The sequence below is a fragment of the Haliotis cracherodii genome, unplaced genomic scaffold, assembly GCF_022045235.1.
Source record: "Haliotis cracherodii isolate W230 unplaced genomic scaffold, xgHalCrac1.p SCAF_13, whole genome shotgun sequence".
Classification (NCBI taxonomy): domain Eukaryota; kingdom Metazoa; phylum Mollusca; class Gastropoda; order Lepetellida; family Haliotidae; genus Haliotis; species Haliotis cracherodii.
In genome coordinates this window covers 16,141,903-16,169,331 of record NW_027266268.1, presented here as the reverse complement: position 1 = coordinate 16,169,331, position 27,429 = coordinate 16,141,903, and the positions used below count along the sequence as shown (strand labels likewise).

General features: G+C 40.0%; 2 protein-coding genes across 2 annotated transcripts in view; one reads left to right on the top strand and one right to left on the bottom strand.

Annotated features, from left to right (window-relative positions):
* The window catches only part of LOC139458474 (uncharacterized), a 284,787-nt gene that overhangs the window by 36,672 nt on the left and 220,686 nt on the right, over positions 1-27,429 (top strand). The gene's annotated exons all lie outside the window — the stretch shown is intronic.
* LOC139459672 (putative glycerophosphocholine phosphodiesterase GPCPD1 homolog 2) overlaps positions 1-27,429 on the bottom strand; it is a 37,711-nt gene that overhangs the window by 8,456 nt on the left and 1,826 nt on the right. Inside the window, exons 2-16 of the mRNA XM_071241290.1 lie at positions 20,193-20,397; positions 17,141-17,295; positions 16,414-16,458; positions 15,709-15,860; positions 13,535-13,621; positions 12,939-13,049; positions 11,209-11,365; positions 9,398-9,527; positions 8,228-8,282; positions 7,399-7,491; positions 5,680-5,754; positions 5,142-5,178; positions 3,765-3,889; positions 1,744-1,871; positions 789-924 (exon numbers count right to left, since the gene is read on the bottom strand). Of these exons, the coding sequence (XP_071097391.1) occupies positions 789-924; positions 1,744-1,871; positions 3,765-3,889; positions 5,142-5,178; positions 5,680-5,754; positions 7,399-7,491; positions 8,228-8,282; positions 9,398-9,527; positions 11,209-11,365; positions 12,939-13,049; positions 13,535-13,621; positions 15,709-15,860; positions 16,414-16,458; positions 17,141-17,295; positions 20,193-20,332 (1,626 nt within the window). The 5' untranslated portion in view covers positions 20,333-20,397. The remainder of the gene's footprint in view (positions 1-788; positions 925-1,743; positions 1,872-3,764; positions 3,890-5,141; positions 5,179-5,679; positions 5,755-7,398; positions 7,492-8,227; positions 8,283-9,397; positions 9,528-11,208; positions 11,366-12,938; positions 13,050-13,534; positions 13,622-15,708; positions 15,861-16,413; positions 16,459-17,140; positions 17,296-20,192; positions 20,398-27,429) is intronic.

Genomic DNA, 27,429 nt, shown 5'->3' with positions numbered 1-27,429 from the left:
GTTAAAAAAAGTAAGTTTCCATCCTTGCTGAACAAGGCAGCAATTCTTGAGTTATATTTTGGATGGACTTACGAGTCAAAACTCGTGTGATGTCAGAGGTGGAATCTGATTCGTCAGTTGACGGGACATAGAAGGGACATAACGCGTTATAGCCACTGGTGGCGCTACAATCGAGGCCAGAAATTCCAGCCTAGTTCGGCAAGGGTGGAAACTGGAATTTAACTCCCCAGTCAGTTAACTCCCTTGCCTTGGGAAGATGTGATTAGTCAGTTGAGGGGACATAGAAGGGACATGACGCGTAACAGCCAGTGGTGGCGCTACAATCGAGGCCAGAAATTCCAGCCTAGTTCGGCAAGGGTGGAAACTGGAATTTAACTCCCCAGTCAGTTAACTCCCTTGCCTTGGGAAGATGTGATTAGTCAGTTGACGGGACATAGAAGGGACATAACGAGTAATAGCCACTGGTGGCGCTACGATCGAGGCCAGAAATTCCAGCCTAGTTCGGCAAGGGTGGAAACTGGAATTTAACTCCCCAGTCAATTAACTCCCTTGCCTTGGGAAGATGTGATTAGTCAGTTGTGGGGACATAGAAGGGACATAACGAGTTATAGCCACTGGTGGCGCTACGATCGAGGCCAGAAATTCCAGCCTAGTTCGGCAAGGGTGGAAACTGGAATTTAACTCCCCAGTCAGTTAACTCCCTTGCCTCGGGAAGATGTAACACCCCCCAAAAAACATATATATGTTATAACAATGTTGTTCACTGCATTTGAAAAGATGAAATGTACCAGCAATCCATAGGCAAGAGCAAATTTGATGCCAGCGTCGAACTCCCTTGCCCTGAAGTCAGTGTATGGAGAGTACTTCACTGTGGGGCCGTTGCTTAGGAACAGGACAGGATATTTGTTCTGCTTCATCTGCAACCTGTAGTTGAATAGTGGATTACAAAATGGAGATGCTTGATGCATTTACTATTAAGATTGATACGTGACATTTAGATGACTACTATGTTTTTTGCAAAGGTAGTGAAGCAGTTCCGCCAAGATTCTTTTAAATGATAACAGCTTTAGTGCTACTTATCAAATAACAAAACGAAATAATACACATTTATGTTATTACTGTCCAAATGAAAAAAGAACATACATATTTTTGTGTAACAGTACTTATCATGTTTATAGAATTGTTTTGAAACATTTAACACAGGTGAATAAGGGGTTCGTTTCTTAGCAACATCATCATTTCAGGTTGCAGGGGACCAATTCTAACAGGTATGTTCAACAGGAACATAGCTACTGCTATACCAGACACAATGAACCTGATGCTAAGCCTCCCTTGTTAAGTGAGGTGAGGTGAAATTGGGTTTAACGTAGCGTCCAAGATTATTGCACTTATATAGCGACGTGCATGCACATGTATGTTTGTGTGTGGCTGCTTGCACTAGTCCGGACTGATGCCGATTTATAGTGCTAGCTCACTGAGATACCATGCCGCAGTTTAACATGAATACCCCACTCAGACACAGTATACTGACTCCGAGCCGACCAGTCCTTGTTTTAGCCCCTTAATGCCAAGCGCCAGACAGGGTAACAACAAGTACAATCTTTTAACGTCTTTTTGTATGACGCGGCCCGGGATCGAACCCTGGACCTTCTGCTCTCCGGGCGGACGCTCTACCACAGGACCACAGAGGCGGTCCCCTTGTTAAGTGTTTGGATGACACCCTAGACAGAAGATCTCACTTACATGATGCAACTGTCCGGGTCAAAACTTGAAAAGATGATGCAACGTGTTCCAGCATGGTCAAAGATGGTCTTGAGGATTGTGTCCACATGAAGGTTGTGATCAAAGTAGTGTTCCAACTCCGGACCATCCTAAAACAGAGGATATTTTTTATTTTTTTATTATCAGCATCTTATCAAGTTGCTCAACTAATGGGTTCACTTTAAACGCCATGAAAATAAAAAGCAAAAATATATGACCATAATCAGGTGACTCTAGGACACCTCAATGAACACAGAACTTTGGCGTATCACTGGAGTATTGACACATTGAGGATACAAAATGTCGGAGGTTGCTGTTTGTCTCATCAAGTGGTGTGGACAGAACTCATATCATCATGAGTGGCATGTATATATATAGTTTCACGCAAATTTTCAAACAAATACTCAAGGCAGAGGTGAGCAGAATAAAGGTCGGGGACACCGTTTGTAAAGACTGCGCCTTGCGGTGACTTCGATGTTAAAGACCAAAGTCTCTACAGAAGAGAGAATCCATCCTCCAATCGGGAACTGCTTCTGGGAAACCCAAATAATCAAAAATCAAGTTGTAACTTTAATAGATTTATTCCATATATACACGAACGTAGTAGAGAGCAGGAACAAGTAAACGCCACTGTTTAGCTGTGTTGGAGAGACGTTATCAACTGTTGTGCCAGGATGAGAGGACCGAACTGGTGCAAACCCTGGACATCAGTGATGGAGATGTCACGGAGATAGTTTGAGGCAAAACTGTGTCCGACTTACAAAAGCACCCTTCCATGATGGTGGAGAGGTTGCAACAGCTGTGCAAGGCCATGGTGGAAGCGGCAGCCCGAGTTTCATGTGGGTTCGATGCAACAGGTGGAGGTTACCCAGCAAAGTTGTAAGCACGTAGGATGATCGAGCGGAGCCAGAAGGAGATCATGGTATAGGAAACTTCAAATACTGCCGCAGCCGAGAGCGGACTGAAGAACCTCTTCTGTGAGCACCAACGTGGACTCTTCTAGGTCTTCCGAACCCAAGATGGGCATCAGTTACAGGATTGTGAAAAGGCAATCAGGTTGTCCTGGAAGCAGGTTCTACGTTACAAAATCCCAGTGAAAACCCAAGTATACTGTTCCCTTCTCAGACCATTCAAACTACAGAGGGTGGGTCTCGCTAATATGAGCAGCAGTTGCAAGGGCCAGTAGAAAGACGGTCTTGAAAGTGATCACCTTGAAATCTTTGTCAGCAAGTGGTTTATAATCAGCCGACATCAGATGTTTTGAAGTATGAGGTTAAGATCACAAGAGGGAGACATTAGGCCATGACAAAGGGCTTCAGCTGATGTGTGTATTACTACTGATCATACTGATCATGCTGATATCACTTATTGTCACATAGCTTTGGTTGGTTGGTTTGTTGTTTAACGCCGCACTCAGCAATTTTCCAGCTATATGACGGCGGTCTGTAAATAATCGAGTCTGGACCAGACAATCCAGTGATTAATATCATGAGCATCGTTCCACATCGATGACATGCATCAACCAAGTCAGCGAGCCTGACCACCCGATCCCGTTAGTCGCCTTTTACGACAAGCATAGTCGCCTTTTACGGCAAGCAAGGGTTGCTGAAGACCTATTCTACCCCGGAATCTTCACGGGTCTTGTTACATAGCAGAGGTAGGAGATTGAACTCAGTGATTGTTCTGGCTACACACTGTACCAAAGCCCTATGTCCTGTCATAGTTCATGGGACAGTGTAGTTTGCCTACAAGCAGTATGTTTTTGTAAGGTATTGCTCTCAGGACCATGGCAATACAGCAAATGCACATATGAGTAAACATCCAAGCCCTTGTTTTGCTGTAGTGACACTTTTGACTGCCATGGGACCCAATGATTGACCCCTGAAAACAACAAATGCCCCTCTGATGCAGCGTAATGTTGGTCTCCTACCCCTGTGGGTGTCCTGGCCCTTCATTTTCACAGGTACTATATAGTTCCATCAATCTTATGTAAAAATACCTACATCCGTGGCCTGTGGGTGTTTGATCTCGATGTTGAAGCCGACTTCAGGGGCCACCCTTCTAAGACAGTCCTGTAGAGTGGGAAATGGCTGCAGGTCGTCACAATCACTCGAGTCCAGCGTCAGCTCTGAAATGATACTATGATGTGAGACTATGTATGACAGTCGGCAATTTTCTTCTCAACAAATGTGACCAACCATGAGATAAGGGACCTAATGGCTGAAAAATCACATTTTGACTTTTCATTATATTTTTTAAACTACAGCATCTTAAGAACACAAAAATACAATTCACAAGCTTCAATTCATATTTATCACCGAGATTCATGACACCACACATGGCGATTTCACTGAAGTAAGTTGACATCAAACGTCTTTATGACATCACAGCACAATTGTATCCTAGCACCCATAAGGTCCCTTTTCTCCTGGTGGACCACAAATGCTGCCAGTTATTTAAAAACATTTCCTTTTTTTAATATTGATGACATACTGGCAAATATTAACAAGCAACTAAATTGTAACAGACTTCAAATGCAGCAATTAATGTAACAGTGCCATGGAAGCCATATCGAACAATTTCAGGAGCCAACATGGATGGGGACACGTTTCAGCTTCATTGGTCCAGTGGTTTGTCATCTTCCCGAGGCAAGAGAGTTAAACTGACTATAAAAGTCCAGTTTCCACCCTTGCCGAACTAGGCTGGTATTATGGAGTTACATTTTGGCTGGACTAACGAATCTATGCGGAGTCCAATCAAAATCGCGCATCGAAATTGAAATCCGGTTCGTAAACTGAGATGCAGATTTCAGTCGATTGCAGGATTTGCAAAGCATCTGCACTGCCAACTCATTGTAAGCAGATATTTTCCAAATCTTTTCATGTTTTTAATCAAGATGCTCAAGTGATTTGATGCATTTCGCGATGTACGACCCGTTTTATCACAATATAGATCTTGATTATCTATCAGATCAGATCACCATTTTGTGTGAAACAAACGCATGTGGTACGAGAGGTGGAAACTGATTGGTCCATAGGAGAGGCTTAGAAGGGACATAACTGGTAATAGCCAGTGGTGACGCTACGATCGAGCCCAGTAATTCCAGCCTAGTTCGGCAAGGGTGGAAACTGGACTTTAACAGTCAGTTAACTCCCTTGCTTTGGCAAGATGGTGGATTGTGTGCAGATGTTTACAAGGGATTACAAACAAGAAGGTTATAAGCTTACATGACTTTTAGTCAGAAACTTTGAGGATACTTCAAAAGTGTTAAAGTTAGGAACTGTGGTTACAGGGAAACATGCCATGACACAACACTGCTATTTGAAGTTTGGTTCGTGTGAACTACTATTCTTATCTCAACATGCGGAACAATCACTTACTGATGTGATTTTCTGCTGATGATGATGCATGATACAGCTGAAACGAAAAAAATACATCTCGGCATCACACTTGTGCATTGACATGATACAAAACTGACAAGACTCAAAACATTTGAATAGATTTACAGGATTGGCTACACATTTCTCTTAAGTTTTCACACTGTTGTTTTTCAAATACACAGTATATTTTTAGAACTAAAAAAGAACAACCTGATCCTAAAATCAGCAAAATAGACATCAGAAATGCATTCTACAAATGTTCCAGGCAGTCCTGGGGGGGGGACATTGGCGTGTACATGTAGAGGTGGCTGTGAGAGTCACTGTGTCTAACACTGATGACTGTAAGAAAGGGGGGGGGGGGCAGTCCTGGGGGGGAACATAGGCCTGTGCCTGTACATGTAGAGGTGACTGTGAGAGTCACTGTGTCTAACACTGATGACTGTGAGAAGTGTGGGGGGGCAGTCCTGGGGGGACATTGGCGTGTACATGTAGAGATGACTGTGAGAGTCACGGTGTCTGACACTGATGACTGTGTTACCCTGAGAGACTGCAGCTGTTCACAGGTCAGGTCCTTCACAGGGATCTCCAGGAGTTCTTCCTTGTCATCATATCTCTGTAATAAAAAAAACAAGAAGAAGGGTAGTTTTACATTTCAAAATGACACATTTCTGATGAAATCTATTTAAAACAAAATTTAACTTCACTCATAGTTCACTATCCTGAAAAGAGGGAGGACAGGCAAGTTGAAATTTTATAATAAATTGTATATTAATATACTTATCCTATCTCACACTATGGATTTCTTCTTTAAAGAGAGCAAGGGAAACAACATCGTCTTTGTGGATCCCTTTCTGTTTATATGCCACAAAAAACGCATTGTTGGCAGAATGTACCATGAAGTGAGAGGAGCATAGAAGCTCCGGCCAATGAGACACTACTGGAATTACCACCCTGAATTCTAGGTTGTTGATATGGAGAAAAGTGTCCCCATCAGACCAACACCCAACTAGTGGGAGATCGTGGAAATGTGCTCCCCGACCCACGGTTGAGGTGTCGACGAACAGATGAAATATTGGGACGAACGGCTTTAAAGTGACCCTGCCGATTCAATGAGTGCCAAATGCTAGAGCGGGTAACTAATCACATCATCCGATTGTCAAGATGGAGAGCAGATGAGTCGAACCAAACCTGAGTGCCGAATGACCTCCGAATGTCAATCTTTATCTGTTAAACGCAATCATCAATCCCAACTGATTTCTCCCCACGATCCTAAGAGGGACGATCAGGGTCATTCAGATCCAGGGAGCGTGATATAGAATCCGATTTGCTAACCAACAGAGAAGGCACTGTTGTAGGCCAACTACCATCCCACAAAACAAACAACGGAAGGAACGGAAGTCTCTGAGATCGGAGTCTTGAAGGCAGAAGCATGCATATGTTCGACTAAGGGTCGAGAGAGATGACAGAATTGTTTGATAGGCATTGCTTAGAAGTTGACGGATGACAAGATGACTGACTGTTGGCAGTCTCGCTTGACAACGGTATAAGGATCTATACCGAAACGTCGCTTTTCACAGTATTAAAGAAGTTGTTATCCATAAAATTGTGTCTATCTTGAGATGACAGAAGCAGGACCAGCCACCAGCATGGACGTGTCCGCGAGTGAAGACATCATCAATCAAAAAGCTATCAGAGACCTCATCATCGGCAACAGGGAGTCTGAGGAAGCGTCAAGAGGACTAGACGTGACAGTTGACTTCTCAGCTGACTTATTCTTCTTGTCATAGTCTTTAGATTTGGACCGACGGTGACGCTTATGGAGGTAAATGAGAAAAGCAGAGTCTGGCAAGTAATGACTCTCATAATCAGGCAATGTGAAATCAAAGAACACTGTCATTGGCAGTCACAACACTGCGTGTGAGGGTGTCGGCACCGCGTGCACACCAGGGTAATTTGTCCCCTTTTCCCATAAAGTATGTTGTCTTTCCCCAGCAACAGTGTTCAAAACAAACCCAAACATAGAGGGATGATGGTGTGTGAAGTTTCTTGTTTTAGAAACTGGAAACATGTTTCAAGCACATTTCCACACAGGATTGAAGAAGAAAGTCGAAATGCATAGTGTGAGATAGGATAAGTTCAAAAATATCCTTTCCTTTAAAATGTTCAAAAGGTAAAAGATGGATGCCAGCCAATTTCCATGTGAGAAGACTTGAAATGCTGTTACTACTCTGCAGGACTACTGTGTGACATGACCAACCTTCCTATGCTGTAGAGCCACACTGAAGTCATGGTACACCACAGGCTGTAGATCCTTTGACAGCATCACATCAAACTCCACAAAGTCAGCTCCCTGCAACAAGTGAATGTGTTAATTGTTTAACGCCGCACTCACCAATATTCCAGGTAAGTGACCACCACCTTTGAAAATAATCATGTCTGGACCAGTGGTTAATATCATGAGCAACGATCCACGCTGTCGGGGCACATTGACACAACCAAATCACAGCCCAGCCCATTCGACCGATCAGCTTGCTAGGGACCAATTCTAACCCAGAGCCCAGGCCTGGCAGTGTTCAAGTCACAGTGTGTTGTCTAGGATTCGAAACTACCTGCAACTGGTAGGCAAATTGGGAAAATAAACATTCTTTTGTTCAAAATCAGGGCTTTTCACATTGCATTCAGAGTTATTTTAACATTGCATTCAGTGCAGTAACATAAAATCAAGCATTAAATTCTTCCTCTTTTCCTTTTGTATTCTGGTCCTGTTATCAGGGATATAAGTTACACATAGAAAGCCATAACATTTAATATAACTACCTTAACATGACTTGGGAAATTTTTAATTCAAATTTGGAAATTTACACTGAAATTTGCTGCAGACTTAGGGTTGATTATCGGCTTCTGTTTGTTTGTTTGTTTGTTTGTTTGTTTGTTTGTTGTTTAACGCCGCACTCAGCAATATTCCAGCTATATGACGGGGGTCTGTAAATAATCGAGTCTGGACCAGACAATCCAGTGATTGACAACATGAGCATCGATCTACGCAATTGGGATCGATGACATTCATAAACAAGCATAACACTTACATGTTCACCCGCTGCCATCAGTGAAGCTACGGTGTTCTCTCTCACAAGAGCCATCCTGAATCAAAAGGGCATGTTGAAAATAACACGTGAGAATTGAAAAAATCCTACATCATATGATCTAGAATCCTCCAAAAAAAATATCTGACCTAGAATCATTAGTTTAGAACACCAACAATGAGTGAGTGAGTATAGTTTTATGCCGCTTTTAGCAATATTCCAGCAATATCATGGTGGGGGACACCAGAAATGGGTTCATAATTGTACCCATATCAGGAATCGAACCCGGGTCTTCGGCATGACGAGCGAACGCTTTAGCCACTAGGCTACCCGACCGTCCCTGAAGACCAACAAATCCCCCATACAAGGATATAGAATCCAAATCGCAAGCACACGTCTATCACAGTGCCCAATGAAAAGGAAGTGAGGGGATCAGGGACAGATAACTCTTGTTGGTAACCAAGGGGCGCCCCAAAAGGAGGAAGAGACACATTTTTGGTTCTGTGATATAACCCAGAAGGAACATACAACGTGTTGTGTCAGGATAAAAAAATTGAAAAATAATATCAGCATTGTCAGAAAAATGAAGCATATTTCATTGGTTGAAAAAACAAAACAATTGATTCTTACGAAAAGATTTATAATTCATAGACCATGGCTGAAAAGTCCAATTGTATATGCTTTTATTCTGAAACAGTTTTCAAGCTGTTAGTTTTCTTCTATCAGCAGAAATATGCAATCTCATTAAAATCAGATCTAGGTTCTCACTGCCGCTAAACATAGATCTGAGGACATCCCATTACGGGTCACGTCGGAACGACCTTTCGCGAACTTTGACTGACAACTAAAACGACTAACAAGAAGTCGACATCAGCCAATTAGAAATCTGCTTTCTCAAGCTTTACGGCACTTGTTTCAACCTGGCAACTTCCATTGCAGACTACACTTGAGAAATATGTTGACACAGTTCTCAATTAAAATTTTGAAAACGGAACAAAAGAACATTCTGGAATATCTAATATGTCCCACGGGATGCACAAGATGTATATGCATCTCAACCTCTGTATTCATAATAACATCATTCTCAGGCTACTTCTTACACTTACACTTCTTACACTTTTATCAGTGAAGGACACACATGTATTTGAAAATGAAATAATACAGAAACCATACTTTTTATAAGATGCTCCCATTCCACGATGGCCAACGTCCAGACTCCGTCCGTTTCTATTCCAGTGTTTCTGGTAGGAAAGTTCCAAGGTAAAACTATGATCTGTGTATGGTTGTATGGTAAAATGATGCACTGAAACAAAGCATGACAGGAGTTATTAAATATTTTGGTCCTCAAGATACTTCAATCTGCAAGTCAAACCAATGGTCAGAGGATTATGCCACTCCAATGTACTATATATAATCGGAGTGTTTTGAAATTTGAGGTAGTCTCACTGTAGATAAGTCATCTTAGAAACCTTTTTTAGTTAAGAAAATAAATGTTGTTTATCATACAATAAAACACCGTAGGGAGAATAAACCATGAGGGGCTCAGCCCTGAGTTGCTTATTCTCCCAGCAGTGTTTAATAATACGATAAACAACGACCACGAGTTGTTTATTTCTCTTATGAGCTGTCAACATTATGTACAGCCTCTCTAAGGATTTTGATAAAAAGTACAAGCTTTAAAATATTTACCCAAATTTTAATACTGACGACTCCGTGAATAGAATTTAACCACGGAAATGTCGGACAAGTCCATTTTACGAATAGGTGTGTTAAGTTTTGGTATTTCCCGCTTATTCTCACAATCCTCACGACGATTGTCTGTACCTTTTGTGCCAATACCAATTGTCATATCTTTCCCACTTTTGGACACAATCTTACGGATACTGCGTTTATCTGCATAGCCCAGTTACATCTTTGGGGAACACCTTACTATGCACTCCCCTCTCAAAAATAATGTTGTCTAATATATGACGTCATTAAATTGCAAGCACATATTCTCCAGAAATGACATCAAGATAAAACAATGTCTTATCGTGAAATAAACCACACTTCGTTCTTCATTGTTCTTTGCAATTTACTGCATAGGTATCTTATATTTTGGAATAGAACACTTCGGGTATCTAATCTACAGTGAGACAACCTCAAATGTAAAAAAACAGTCGGTGTATCTCCATTCGATCTCAACAATATCAGAGGTGGTCATTGTGACTTGAAACCTTTGATAGACCACTTGGAATCGAGTCATTTCCAAATTCATGGTAGAATTGAAGATAATATACTTTGCGTTATGCTAAATACTTGAAACTCTATATGCCTCAGCAGCAGAGTGTGTTTACTGCACAGCAATCAGTGTTATTAAACTGTAAGATTTAACCATTAAGATTTCTAAAATATATCTACCTTAGTAAATGCTAAATACTTTTAAACAATATATAACTAGCCAATATCCTTATAGTGTAATGAGTAGGGCTGCAATGAATACACTATGAGACCAATACGATACGTATCACAAAGATAGGGTAACAAATACAAATATTTATTCATGAATACAATAACAAGTCAGCAGTTGATGTATCATGATGTATTATTTGTTATATTTAGTAAAACATAAGAACATTAATTATTTGACATGATTTGTTAATTATCAACATATTATACATTTATATACTGCGCTTATCCAGGTACTAGTATCTGCTCAAATGCGACAGTGACCAGTGACCACAATACTGTTAAATTAAATATTATAAGAGTCTTTGAAGAAATCTATGCACATAATATGTTCTTATGGACATTTTTAGGTACAGGGTATGTAAATGCACATGACTGCATATTCATAAATATTCAATTCTAGTGGCCATGAATAACGAATATATTTCATGAATACGGTTCAATTCAACGAATACGCGAAAATCGTAACAGCCCTAGTGATGTAACAATGTAAAGTTCAATTATGATCAACATCCATCACATCTAGTTTCATGTACCTGAGACCTCCCCAATGGGCTTGTGCTTCAGGCCATTGATGGGTATTTTTCTGCAGCCGAGAGATTCTGATAGGTTGTTCAAAGGCAAGATGTAGGCATATCCCACATATCGAGGTAATCGGTTCTTCATCTCCACAAAGAAGTCCAACTGGTAACCCTGCAATACAAGGGTTTTACAAGTTTCCTTTATCAATACTATATGTGTTTGTTCTTCTGTTAAGTTGATAGATTCAGCAATGACAGTGCTGTAAATAATCGATGATGTCAACTTATGATGATCGACAATCAACAAAGTCAGTAAGGCTGACCACCTGATCCATTTGGTCACCTATTCTAACCCAGAATCCCCCACAAGGTCCATGGTATATTTTGTTTTGTTTGCTGCTTAACGCTGCACTCAGCAAAATTCCAGCCATATGATGGTGGTCTGTAAATAATCAAATCTGGACCAGACAATCAAGTGACTGACACCATGAGCACTGATCTACGCAATTGGGTTACGATGAGATGCATCAATCCAATCAGTAAGACTGACCACCTGATCCCATTCGTAGCCTCTTGCGTCAAGCATGGTCATCTTTTACGGCAAGCATGGGTTGCTGAAGACCTGTTCTACCCCGGATCTTCATGGGTTCAATGGCATACCAGTTGATTTTACATGTATAAGTCTGTTGGAGACAAATCACTGTTTGGTCATGTCGACAATCATAATAAAGCTGTTTGAATGTACGCAAGCTGGAAAAAGCTGGAGAAAGATGGGGATGCAAGTCCTTAAGCTACCTGGCATTTCCAGTTGTATTCAAGATAAGTGAGTGAGTGAGTGAGTGAGTTGGGTTTAACGCCGCTTTTAAAAGTATTCCAGTTTTATCGCAGCGTGTCAGCTTAATGTGGGAGGAAAGCCCCAAGTGATGCAGGTCTTAGACGTTTACCACTTTGGTGAAACCCACGAGCACGGGTATGGTGCTGACACACCTAGAAAAATAATCGGGGTGAACTGGGATTCGAACCCACAATCATAGGTTTCTGGCATTCCCAAGGGATGCAACTCTGCACAGCGAATTGCTGCGCATTAGACGACTGGGCCACTCGTGCCCCCTCGAGAAAAGAGTATTATGACGAGTCAACATGGTCAAGTACAACAACCAACATGGTTAAGTACAACATGGTCAAGTACAACAGACATCAACGCTTGCTGTGATCAATAAACCGTCATCACATAGCTGGAATATTGCTGAGTAGGGGGCTAAACAATAAACAAATAAATATGATTAAAGAACAGAGTAACTTGATTGCAGAATCGTCAGCTCCACTTGAGTGAAAACAATCTTCTCTCAGTTCGACAGACTTTGGCTATAGAGCATTCTCTCACATTATTCCAGCATTGTGGAACTCCCTCCACCTTGGGCTGAAGTTATGTCCTAGTCTTGAAAACTTGAGCGAACCTCAAAACCTAACTGCATGAAAGCTTATTTAGCAGTGATTAAATCCCCATTTCTCTCTCCTTCTTGTACTTTTTCAAACATAATTTCAAAGCATATTTAAACATTAATAATTTCCACTATTCTACCTTGTACGTGTAGAACTCTGAGCAGCCATTCTCATCTGGATTAAGTGCAATATAAATGTACATTATTATTGGATGGCTGTGCCAAGCGTCGTCGCATCCACATAAGACTCCATGCCCAAGGTACTGTGGAGTAATAGTGAATTGTTTTAGCCTAAACACTTACCAGGTGTTCCGAAGTGAAGGTCTGACTGCTGAAGACCAGGTAGTCATCAGGTTTGTAGACAAGGCCGAATTCGCCCTGAAGCTGTCTCTGAGGAACTTCGTCTCCCAGAGACTGAAATAGTGAAAACACAGGTAATATCTATGTGAACTGAAACAGTGAAAAACACAGGTAATATCTATGTGAACTGAAACAGTGAAAACACGGGTAATATCTATGTGAACTGAAACAGTGAAAAACACAGGTAATATCTAAGTGAACTGAAACAGTGAAAAAAACCAGGTAATATCTCTGTGAACTGAAACAGTGAAAACACAGGTAATATCTCTGTGAACTGAAACAGTGAAAACACAGGTAATATCAATGTGAACTGAAACAGTGAAAACACAGGTAATATCTATGTGAACTGAAACAGTGAAAACACAGGTAATATCTATGTGAACTGAAACAGTGAAAACACGGGTAATATCTAAGTGAACTGAAACAGTGAAAACACAGGTAATATCTATGTGAACTGAAACAGTGAAAACACGGGTAATAGCTGTTCGTGATTTTGACAGTATCTTTGAGAGAGCAACTCTGAGATATAAACAACTCACAAAGCAGGTAATTGTTGTCTTCTCACAAGGCGGAGGACCATCTCTGCTCTCTTCTTCATCCACATCATGCAAGTCAGGCATTGATGGCTGCAACAGACGATTACACTCATAGACATTGTTTGTTTGTTGTTTTACGCCGCACTCAGCAATATTCCAGCTATATGACGGCGGTCTGTAAATTATCGAGTCTGGGCCAGACAATCCGGTAACTGACATCATGAGCATCGATCCACTTAAACTCTCATAAGGATCGATGACATGCATCAACTAAGTCAGCGAGCCTGACTACATGATCCCGTTAGTCACCTCTTATGACAAACATAGTCGCCTTTTATGGCAAGCATGTTCTCTCATACACAACTTCAGAGGGCAATCTATTACAGTACTATCACTGAACATACTACTTGTCATAGGAATGTGTTCTTTATAATCAGAGATTTCGAGTACTTCAACACCATAATTGTATGTTTTTTTGTTTATTTCGATGTTGCACTCAGCAACATATGACAGCAGTCTGTAAATTATCGAGTCTGGACCAGACAATCCAGTGATTGACATCATCAGCATCAATCCATGCAACTGGGATACGATGACATGCATCAACCAAGTCAGCTAGCCTGACCACCCGATCCCGTTAGTCGCCCCTTACAACAAGCAAAGTTGCCTTTTACAGCAAGCATGGCTTGCTGAAGACCTATTCTACCCCGGATCTTCATGGGTTTCACCATCTTAATACTAAATAAAGACAGAGCCACTTATCGAAGACAGTCACATAACCACGATAATTTCAACCACTTTCCAGTTTAACACACTTTTATATCACTGTGTGTCTGCTTAATATGGGAGAAAAACAGGCCATAGACAAGACAGACCTTGACCACAATTTTGGTGCAGACAACATTACTTGAATTAATGACCAGCAGAACCTGGTACGGATAAGGGAGATAACTACATAGATCACTAGGCAGCCATAGAAATGTATTTTTTTTAGTACTACTCATGAAGACGTTTAGGTATGCCCTTTGGAATATAAGTTGTCAACCGATCTCAAGGGGTACATGGTGTGATGTACCCTGTGTGTGAGCTGGCTGCTAGGGGTACATAGGGTACATCACACCATATGCCCCAAGGGATTGGTTGACAACAAATTATCACAACGATATTTATTCATGCAGACCCTGAATATAAGTAAAACGCCATGATTCCGCCATTTCGACAGCTAACCGAGGACGCAAAAGAACTGGGTTACTTCCCTTTATACAATGCATTTGGATAAACATCGGTTCATTTCAGCTCAGTGATACTTATGTGAGATAAGCAAGTTACCTATAGTGTGTTCCGATTGATTTCTCAGTGGGGTACATGAGCAGGCTACTTGAACGGGAATTATGGAATTATGGAAAATAATTGCGCACTACTTAACCTTTCAGAAGGTGGTATTTTAATGTGAGCTGAGATAATATTCTTTATCCATCATCAACCTCGCTGAACATTCTAAATGTCATTTCACAAATGCTAGATACTATGCAGGTGTAATTTATAAAGTTTCAAAATAACCTTATTTATTTCGGTACACTCACATTTATCTGGTCCTTCAAACAGTGAACATGGTGAAAATGCAAAATCATCATTTTCCCGTGTGCCTCTCATGTTTCTCTTGTGATTCATAGGACCAAATTATGACAAATTATGAAGCCGAATTAAAAAAAATAATGGCTAGATATGATCTACAGAATGTTGAATAAGGTAATCCTTGCAAAATAATTTGTTTAAAAAGATTAATTTTGAACGGATGGCTTGGATTATGAGAACAGAAAAAAATTCACAACTACACAGATGGCGTAAAAAAGAGACAGTGACGAGTTACAGCTCATGGTCACGAGGTTACGGTGCTCCTGTGCGGACACAGGGTGCATTGGGGTGAAATGTTTCACACTGTTCTCTGGGAACACAGAACAGGACATTTCCACTACTATTCGGAAGAGAGAGAGATAAGCAATAAGTTTGTGTCAGGAGAAGACAAAATTATTTATTTTAACCATTGTGATTTTGCCCATCAGAACATACATATAAGAAATTAGAAACCCTAATATGCCATTCTTTCCGAACACGCAACATACTCAACCACACATATGAACATAAAACGATCAACTAATATTTTTTTGCATCCTCACATCACGAATGGCGTAGTCCATGGGCACACACTTGACCCTATATGTTTGTGCACGGTGACGTTGTTTCCACATGTAGATAGGGTTGTTGTAGAGTCGGATCTCGGTGCTCACTGGGCCCATCAGCCAGCCCTCGCTTATGTTGTTGTAGCCACCTGAAACATCCACACACCTTGTCACTAGTTCTAAATATGTAGCTGGTAGCCCTAGGCTAGCAACATTTCAAGGAGATCACATCTTCCAAGGCAAAGGAGTTACCTGACTGGAAACATCCAGTTTCCATCCTTGCCGACTTGGCTGGAATTTCAGGGTTCAATCGCAGTGCCACCAGTGGCTGTTATGAGTTATGTCCCTTCTATGTCCATCCATTTGACCAATCAGATTCCACCTCTGATATCACATGCATTTGCTTCAAACATTGAGTCACATTGATATTGAGTCGCATTTTTGGCTAGAGGTCAGCAGTCGTATTAATTTGGAGACGCATTAATTTCCAGATTTACACCATCTACATGATCTAACCTATTGAGGGCAAGTCATCTATGCTTCTGGATAGTATAATTGAAGAGGTGTTCGTCCATCTGGCTATTTAAAACAATAAAAATTTCTTGTACACTGTTTATCATGTTTACGAGTATTTGAAATGTAAAAAATGGCCTAAGAACAGATTACCCAGCAAACAATTTTTTGCTGCAGCTCTACACTCACCAAAGTGACCAAACTCTGAGACATCTCTGCGTTCACACAGACCATCTGTTAAAACAAAAAACAAGACCATCACAGAACACAGTCCAGTGCACATGTTCTAGACCTAAGCCATCGACAGTCACATCTCACATACCCTCTGCAGTAAGTGGTTGCTCTGGTTACCATGGAAATAGATGATTATTTCACCCAGGCCAAACACATCATCATAAAAATGTACAGGATCCTATTACAAAAAGCGATCATAGTGCAATGACTGTTGTAACCTTATGTTGTAACATAGGAGTTATGGACTATCTTAGTGCTAAGATCGCTTTTTGGGGTGGGCCCAGGCAACTTTACTCTTGCTCCTTGGATATGTGAGGATGTGGAATATATCTTATCACATTCTTTCAAGGATGAAAAGATGGTGGAAATTTACTTTTCAAAACAATATATATATCAATATGAACAAGATATGCTTTAAATATGAGAAAATGTAGATTAAAAAAAATTGTGTTCCTAATCTTGGCTATTGCAATCATGACAAACAGCTAAGAGAAGGCTTCCCAAGGCGATCACAAGTCCAATTGTAAACCTTTTTCAGTTTGTTGGATTTTAACAGAATCTCAATCTCCGTAGCCGCTTAAGACAAGCATTGAGGTTTCAGGACTAATAGATGGTGACCTGATAGTAAACTGGTAAAACAATTAGATCAGAGCAAACACTGGCTAATGTTCAATTTTTGTACTTTTCATTTTAATTGTTCTTGGATGCATATTGGTCTCCCATCGGACAACAATCAGCTTTAGCTGGCCACACCCCGCATCCAGGAAACGGCAGATGTAATATCGGTACAGGTAGTCTGCATCTCCCGGCAGGTCGATAACACGGCTCCATGTGTTACTATAGAAACAAAGTGGCAAAATATGGATTGCTCCATTTTGACAGGTGACATTTACCTTAGGTCACACATTGAAATTTCCTAAGATCTAAAAGGGGTGTTGGATTGCAAGGCGTGTCAGTTCCCTGAAACGTGTGTGAGTGTATTCAAGCATGAACCACGATTAGTATAGCAAGACAACGGAAATGAGACTTGAGCCTGAAAAAACTAAAGTTTTAAGCGGGCTGTCCAAAATCAGTAGGTTATCTTCTATTTAGATAGAGTTGGCCCTATGCTTGGTGTAGATAGAGAATTTAGGCCACGTAAACTGTATGGCGCTAGCTATAGCCAATGAATTCCACATCTTGTTAAATACAAATCTATTATCATCTTAAGAGACTTTTTCTGATGTACCACCATGGATGGTTCTTTTTGAGGAACAAAAGATTGCTTAATTGATTGGTAGCGCTATACAGAGCTCCGGACAACGTTTTGAGCAATTGGGTTTTTACTCGAGGGTTTCTATTTTAATCATTGTTAATTGGGTTATTACATTTTTCATTGGGTAACCAATATTTTTTCACTCATCTATTTATCACCCTATTGGGTTTTTCCCCAAATTAGTGAACATTCTAAGATTGAAAAAATATGAAATAATGTTTTAGATGTATATAACTATTCTAAATATATAAGCTTGACTGAAAGTAAATTAGCTCATAATTGTGTTTCGGAAATTAGCTCCTTTGTACATGTTGAACACATGCTGAAAAAGCTTTGTTTGTATTTACGCGTGCTGTTTTAATAATTTGGGTTTTTCATTAAATGCATGCGTTTCTGTACGCAAGTTAATTGAAAGTAATTGGGTTTTGAATATTTGTGGGTTGGGGTCTTACGCAACTTTGGTGTTATAGATCACTGTTTCAACATGATTTTTGTGTGCTACCAACGTGTTAATGTTGTAAAAACGAACACTCTTTTGCCTATTGTAGATCAACACTAATGCTCACTCAACCATTGTCAAAATAACTAGACCCTCCCAAGACAGTTATATACTAAACCTCTTTGTTCACGATTGTGAGAAGGGCGGTAACAACATGTTTCATAGCTATACGAATCACATCATCAAAGTAAGGTTGCAAAATGATGCGTGATTTTCATGATTTGTTCAACTTTTGACAGGACATTCTTCTAAATCATTACCAAATTTGAAAATATCTTGAGGACATTTTGGTAACCATGACAACAATCAGTCAGTGTCCTTGAAAATGAACCGATCTGAAACCCTGTACTTTTGACAGGTTAAAGAAATATTTTCATCATCAAACGAAATGAATAGTGGCCCAACCAAAACATATTAAATGGATTTATTATTTTAAATCAAAGAGTGCAACAGTGGCATGAAAAAGTAGTAGTTTTCAATTCGTGTCCATATTATTTTACAAGTCATCCTCATGTAAACCTGTATAGTTTTTTATCGATATGAATGACAAACTCAATACATGACCAACCAGTATGACACTTGTATTGATACAGTATGACACTTGTATTGATACAGTATGACACTTGTATTGTGTATGTGGAATGCTGGCTACAAGTCATCAACAGCCTACAATAGTAAAGTAGTTTTTGGAATCATATCATTAGTCATAAATGTTTACAACTGATCAGTCTTGGATAATGTAAAGTTGCCAACGTGTCCATGAGAATTTTCTAGAATTAGTCTACTAAAGTACTTGTTTTTTAACATGACATAACATTTTAAGAAGGTCCAGAACAAATTAAACATAAATGTCAGTATGTTTTCTTGTGAAGACAGGCAGCAGGATATTTTTGTGACTTTATCAACTCTTAATCATGTTAATAGGAGTTTTGTTTATCAACACCATGATAACAATAAATAAAAAAAATATCAGTACATTTTAGATAAAAGTCAACGTTCATGGAAAATGACAGACACTTTTTGCGTCTTGGACACTTTTTCATTAAATTTGTGATTGAAATGTTACAAGACTTGATATGGCATACATGATGTATGTATCTAAGATACCGGTACAAGAAATTAATACTGTCCAATCAATATGATAAATATGCTTAACTTTTCATAGAGTGATGTGTGAGTGAGTTGGGTAAAACACCAATCTGAACATCAGTTCAGTTTGATCATGGCATGTCAGCCTAATGTGAAAGGTAAGTCTATGTTATACAAGCAGTGTTAGAAATATTGTCATTGCCAAACTGCCCAATAGTTAGGTATCATTTAGACGAGTAGAAATATGCCATTTTTTAGGGTTTCCTGTAAATTAATGCTATCATCATATGGACTAGTGGACTAAAACTGTTAGTTTCTAACACTGTTAACATGTAGTGAAAACTTATTACTTAACCATGTTAACACTTCAAACTCATTAAAATTAGATCTTATTGCTTGCTACCACTACCCAAAGATCTGGGAATATGCCCTTACAGGCCACATCAGAATGTAGATAAAGCTTAGATCATTGTAGATACTTCTTTCTGAAAATGGATATTTGAACATAATTATCAGAATCATACAACAAAAGGCTTTCTACAAAGAAAATAAATAAATATCAGCATGATCAGGAAACAACAATAATAATTTAGACAGGGTTAGAAACTAACAGTTTTTGTCCACTAGTCCTTACAATGATAACATATAGCAAAACCCTTAAAATGGGCCAATTTCTACTAGTCCTTAGGATACCTTCACTATTGGGCAGTTTGGTAAGGACTACAGGACTAGTGCCAATTGCTAACGCTGTTTAGAAACAACCGTTATTATGATTTGTAATTTCTCACAGTTTTCCTGACCCTACCTGATCATGATGAACTGAATACAGATCCTTATCAGTTACAGATCCTTGCAGGGTCTGATCCTGTACTATCTTGAACTTGCTCTTACCTCTCATCTTCCTGTTCTTTTTCTAGAGGTACACCTCTCTGGGGCTCCCAGTTCCCTAGTAATGGTGTGTTCCCTGTCACATAGACTACTTCACCTTTCTCTGTCGCAACATTGACAGCAAACAAGGTGGCCACAGTCATTGTGGAAACTGGAGTTGTGAGTAGACTGGCAGCAAGAGGTTACAGATGTTCCTTCTACCTGAAGCCTGAAAGATCAAGAGAGCAGAGTAAGGCCAAGAAACTGAACAAGTGGGGACTGGGACCCCTTCCGCATAAATACATGGGGAAACATTTTCAAAACACTCTGAGAGATCAAACAAAACATGAACCCCATGGTATGCAGGTTATTGATGCAGAATCGCCATCTACAAGTAATGTTAACTATACACAAAAATTTGGCACAGCATCCCTTCAGATATTACGCATTGCAGCAACAACGTCTGATATATAATTAGCCTCAACAATTTGTTTGTGATCACTGCCGTCAGCATGTCTCTCCAAGGTACTCATTCTAAAATAAGAACTTAACTTTGTCATTGAATTAGATTTCACAAGATTAATACAAAGTTGACATGTCGTTGTATTTAAAAATTCTTCCTGAGTTAGGCTGCGACTACCTGAGGTCACGAGGCCATGTTCGCTGAAAATTTCTACCTTTCTCAGTTTTTCTACTTTTCCTCAGTCACCATGGTCACTGCCAGGTGATCCATGCGAAACATTCTGTGCCTCTCAAACATGGTCATTTGAAGCAGAAACATAGTTGGCATTATCAGAACTATGACTACAATATTTGCAAATATGTGTAAAATCAATTCTGACTGGACCATCTGGACTTTCAGCAAATGAAAGGTGCTGATAGTTAATTGAGATGCACATGACAATGAAAATCACAATGTTTACATTGAACAATAGAAGCAGCGGTTCGAGTGATGTTAATTGAAACAGTCAGTGACTGCCATAAATATACAAAATAAACCATCTACATGAAAGTGCACGATGACCTGCTGAGAATAAATATCATGCACCAAACAATAAATTATTGCAAGAATCCAGCGTTGCTGCAGCCTTGGCAGAACACTGACTGAGAGTTGGAGCAAATAGTTTCAGAGTTGAGTAAATTTCATGTTCACAACATCTGTTACCTGTACAGGATGTAAGGTGTACAGCGGTCACCCTGGGAAAATATTTCAAAACAAGGACCCCCACAATCGATGACCCATCTTCCCGAAGCAAGAGAGTAAACTGACTTTAAAAGTCCAGTTTCCACCCTTGCCGAACTAGGCTGGATCGTAGCGCCACCAGTGGCTATTACCAGTTATGTCCCCTCTAAGCTTCTCCTATGGACCAATGAGATTCTACCTCTCGTATCACTTGTGTTTGCTTCACCCAAAAATGGTGGCGCCCGGTCAGGACGATCTGATCGATAATCAAGATCTATATTGTGATAAAACGGGTCTTACATCGCGAAATACATCAAATCACGTGAGCACCTTGATTAAAAACATGAAAAAATTTGGAAAATATCTGCTGACAATGAGTTGGCGGTGCACATGCTTTGCAAATCCTGCAATCAACCGAAATCTGCACGACAGTTTGCGAACCGAATTTCGATTTCGGTGTGCGATTTTGATTGGACTATGTATAGATTCGTTAGTCCAGCCAAAATGTAACTCCATAATACCAGTCTAGTTCGGCAAGGGTGGAAACTGGACTTTTATAGTCAGTTTACTCACTTGCCTGATGACTGAGAGTCCAAGGGACAAATACATACTACATAGACCAAGGTAAATCTCTGCCTATATTCAAAATCACTGACAAAGTAAGTCCTCATGCTACAAGTGAGTGAGTCAGTATGGTTTTACGCCGCTTTTAGCAATAATCCAGCAATATCACGGCGGGGGACACCAGAAATGGGCTTCACACATTGTTCCCATGTCGGGAATCGAACTCGGGTCTTCGGCGTGATGATCGACCGCTTTAACCACTGGGCTACCCGACCGCCCTTCCCCATGCTACAAAACATTCCGGTTCAAGCTCAAGTAGAGTCAAGAACTGGTGACATTTTTAGCATATTGTGATGTTAGAAGCGGACTCAAAATAAACATAGGGCTGCTAATGTCCCCAGGGTGTTCATCACTAGAGAAAAGAGACTGGACGTACTGGATAATGGAAGAGGACTGCCTACATGACAATTGAGTCTGTTATTTACAAGTAAACCAGACACCCACCCTTAAGCATGCAATATGCAAGGTGCTTCTTCTGACAACATGCCTTAAAATACGTATGCCATTGCAGATTCCAGTGTTAGAAATTGGCATTAGTCCCACAGTACTAGCCAAACTGCCCAATAGTTAAGGTATCATAAGGACTAGTGCAAACTTTTAAGGGTTTTGCTGTACGTTATCATTATAAGGACTAGTGAACTAACACTGTTAGTTTCTAACACTGACTCTGATTCTAGTTCCAAACTGACAGTGATAGAAAAATGGTGATAAACAGAAAATTCGCAGAATAGCCTAACAGGGTTCATGTTTCAGGACTTGATAAAATTTACAATGGGAAGTTCTGAAACTTGCATTGCACTGCTTGCAATGTGGGGCATATGTCAGGGATGGATGCCGTCGGCAGGGATAGAAATTAACCTAAACACATGAAGAAGTCTACCAGCCAGAATAGTGATTAGATTTCTTAACATCCCCAAAAGTGTTCAAAATTCTACCTTTTCGCTTTGGATACCTTCAATACATGTATTTGTATTTGAAATTTTCACATAAAGGGCCCTAGAGTAAACCAGAGCTCCAGATAAGCTGCGTATCTGCGTGAAATACGCATCAGAAATGCAGAAATATGCAGTAAAATATAATCCAAGCGTATCAAATACGCAACGGACATTACAGATACGCTACAAAAATAAAACTTGTGCGTATCATCAAAATATTGTGAAGTAACCCTGCGTATTCGATTAGCAAATCAGCAACTTATTTTGAATTATGAATGGGCATTCCGTCAACCTTGCCAAACTCCACGATGACAGTTACATCATGATCATTTGCCATCACACTTTCTTGTGGAAGTATCGTGGTATTTTTGAGTCCTATAAAGCTCTCGAACACACATGACACCAGTTTGCAGGGACTAGATGAATAGTGTTTTTAAATAATTAACTTAAATACCCACATCTGTAAAAACTAGTGGGTAACAGAAATTTGAATACGCAGATTGAATTACTGATACCCAATGATTTTAAAATGCATGGGTAAAATACCCACAACACCAAAAGCTTATCTGGAGCTCTGGTAAACGCTGATCATCCTCCATGCAAAGCACATCTGTTGACAGTTTATGTACACAGATGCAGTAGACAGTTTGTATAAAATATATATATAATTAAATGACTGCTGCATAACATTATAATAAAAAAACTGGATAAATATGTAATTATTACAACAATGGCTCCTAACCAGTAATGTATTCATAATTGTATCTACAATGTTGTCTACTGTGCGATGCTACGAGACTTAGAACTAAACTTTAAAGCTTTATTACCTCGTGTAAGCATAAAATGTCATTGTAATGTTAAAACAATGGGGAAATTTGTACTATCCCACAGAAATTTGTGCTAGCCCCGACCTTGCAGGCTAGTGTTAATTTCTCACCCTGGCTACTAATGCAGTCCACTCAGGTGAGGTGAAATGGGGTTTATCGTTGCAGTCAACTGATCCACTGAGATACCATACCCCAACTTAACATGGATGCCAAACTAAAACACAGTTTCCTTATTTTATCCCCTTAATGCTGAGCACAGGCAGGACAACAACAAGTACCATCTTTCAACATTTCTTGGTATGACATGGACAGGGAATGAACCAGCAACTTTCTGCTCTCCTGGCAGATGCTCTATCCACTAGATCACAGAGGTTTGGTTTGGTTTGGTTTGTTGTTTTACGCCGCACTCAGTAATATTCCAGCTATATGACGGCGGTCTGTAAATAATCGAGTCTGGACCAGACAATCCAGTGATTTACATCTTGAACATCAATCCACGCAATTGGGATCGATGACATGCATCAATCAAGTCAGCGTGCCTGACCACCCGATCCCGTTAGTCGCCTTTTACGACCAGCATAGTCACCTTTTACGACAAGCATGGGTTGCTGAAGACCTGTTCTACACCGGATCTTCACGGGTCAGGCCACAGAGACGATCCTGTGCACTAAGCATGCTGCTAACAAATCTTATTGCGATACAGTTTTCCTTTACTCTAATTGGCTTGTACGGAATATTAAACATATCTATGTTGCAAACTATGGGTAGATTACAAAGATCCCTACCTGTCTGTGTTACAACATTTATGTTATTATCATAATCGTACGGTAAACAATTTTTGTAATAATGCAACCAGATGGTTCAAAATGGGCTGTCGCAGGCTGATCAAGGTCAGAGCTATAGATAAGCAGCATATTTGCGTAAACTACCACCCAAAAATATTCAAAATCCAATTACTTTCAACTAACCTGCGTACAGAAACGCACTCATAAAATAAAAATCTCAAATGTTAAAAAACAGCTCGCGTAAATACCCAATGAAGCTTTTGCAGCATGTGTACAAAGGAGCTAATTTCCGACACAATTACGACTTAATTTTCTTTCCAATTCAAGCCATTATATTTAGAACAGTTATATATACATAATACATTATCTACTTTTTCTTAAAATGTTCGGAGGGGAAGGGCCAGTCGTCTAAGGCACAGCAATTTGCTGTTGTGTCCCTTGGGCACGCCAGAAACCTATGATTGTGGGTTCGAATCCCGGTTCACCCCGATTATGTTTCTAGGTTTGTCAGCACCATACCCGTGCTTGTGGGATTCATCAAAGTGGTAAACGTCTGAGACCTGCATCACTTCGGGCTTTCCTCCCACAGTAACCTGACACGCTGTGATATAACTGGACTACTGTTAAAATTGGCGTTAAACATAACTCACTCACTCTTAAAATGTTCATTGATTTGAGAAATGTAATAGCCAAATTAAAATGGAAACCCTGGAGTAAAAACTCAATTTGCTCAAAAAGTTATCTGGAGCTCTGCAAGGTCGATCCAAATGTTTATGTATTTTATGCTACAGAGCACATTTTAATCATTAAAATCTTTCCATAATCCATTATTGAGTAGTGTTCATTCTGGAACATGGCATCGGGACCTCGCTGTGGCCTCTACATTAATGACACAATAATTTGTCACCTATGTATATTTATATGAAAGAATGTCATATCAAAACCTTAACATGCATTATGTATGACAAAGATTTCCTTGGCTGCTATCGAAATAGGAAATAAATTACTTGGGAAATATAATATATTCTGATAAGGTGGTAACTATGGTAACCTAGGTAGAACAACAGCTGACAGTACAATATACACAGCTTGAGGAGATGTGTCATAGACAGCGGATCCAACTGCCATTCCTGTTTTAACCGAGTTAGGGCAGGGGCATGGTCTTGACATTACAGTGAGCAATGAATGTGAGCAGATCCCCCCACCCCCCAAAAAAGAGGGAAACTGAAGGATGGGGCATGCCCCCCCCCCCCCCCCCCCCTATTTTTTTAATCATTAGATTTCTTTTTTTAGCAATTTCATGCAGTTTGGACAACATTCACACCAAGAAATGTAATAAATCACATGCAAAAGTCAAGTCAAACGAACAAAATGGTAGATGCAGTAAAATTTCAAAGTAAAATCAGTACTTTTAAAAAATAGGGCATTAGGTTTTACAGGTGCAAGGAGAGATTTCAACGATGTGAAAGTTTTAGGACCAATTGAAGCCAGTAGTGGCGAAGTTTTACGGGTGTCCGGAATACCATTAGCATTACATATTTGCTCAAAACGTTCAATGTAAGTTTTAAAGTCACTTTTACTGTCATCAAATTCTTCCATACTCCCAAACATAGACATGTTTGATATTTGACTATAGATCAATGTACTTTAGGGAATGTCACAGGGCTGAGATAATATTGAAACGATCCGTCCTTTGTGTTTCCGAATTGATTATTTCCAAAGTTCCATGAATTTCCATGAATATCCGTGAGAAAACATGCACCGCACAACACCACTAGCTAAAATGACACATTTCCACAAAGTCACTGTATCCTCAGTTCACAAGGTACCACACTTCCGAGAATCCATTCTGTCCGATAACTTGGTTTCTGAATGTCCCGCATAAACCACTTATTTGTCCAAGAACATTTTCTTGTGACTGTCTTATTCTTCAAAGTTTTTATCTCGTCGCCAGATTGTAGTGTGTAGGCCTAAGTATTTCTTCAGTAACTAGTACGGAATGATAACGAGATGCCTTTTTGGTTATTGCCTGTTTACTTGGGAACCCACGATGACAATGACAAGCAGGACGTCGCTTTGACATGTGACGTCACATCCCAATTGCATAGCGCGAGGGTGCACAAGCACCATGTAAACAACACAACAATGATCATTGAAGATTTTGATATTACAAAGGGTGCATGTTGATGCTCTAGTTAATGAATTTATAACAGGTTGCGATCTTGTTGAGATTTCTGGAATATCATCCGAAGTAAAACTTCATGCATTAAACTTCAGAAGAGGTTGGTGAATGACATAATAACGCTGAAGGTGTTGTCGTCGGCACAGGTATACTCGGACCCCATGGCACCGCGGCATTCATCGTATCGCGGCATTTGTGATTTCCGATAGTTCACGCGGGACACGCCTCTTAGCGGCTGTCTATTAATGCAAATCGGTAACCAGGTAGAGCTCACTTCGTAAACAATTTCAATTTCCTTGGAATGTTCCGTCTGCTGTAAGTAAGGAGTTATTAATCCGTCGATATATATTTCTGGCATCTGTTGTAATATTGCCTTACCCCCATCTATCAATGGCCAACGATATAACCTGCAGTTCCCATAGTAAACTTTCTCTATCGACCTGAACTAGATCATCTGCATATTCATGGAGACGATTACTACTCCCTTGTTGTCATCCACATTTTCTGGTATAAACCTACACTTGTGTATTTGTCGTCATTTACTTGATGCTCAGTTAATGAATTTATTACAGGTATAATTAGTGGTAGCACCACTCAGAATACCTGACGAAGGTTCCCATTTGGCATTTATTGTGTCTCGGGCAATTATTCAATCTAAATCCAGGTTTGAAGTGAGGTGAAATGTGTCTTATGTAATATGCACGTGGCAGCCCAGCAAGAGATGA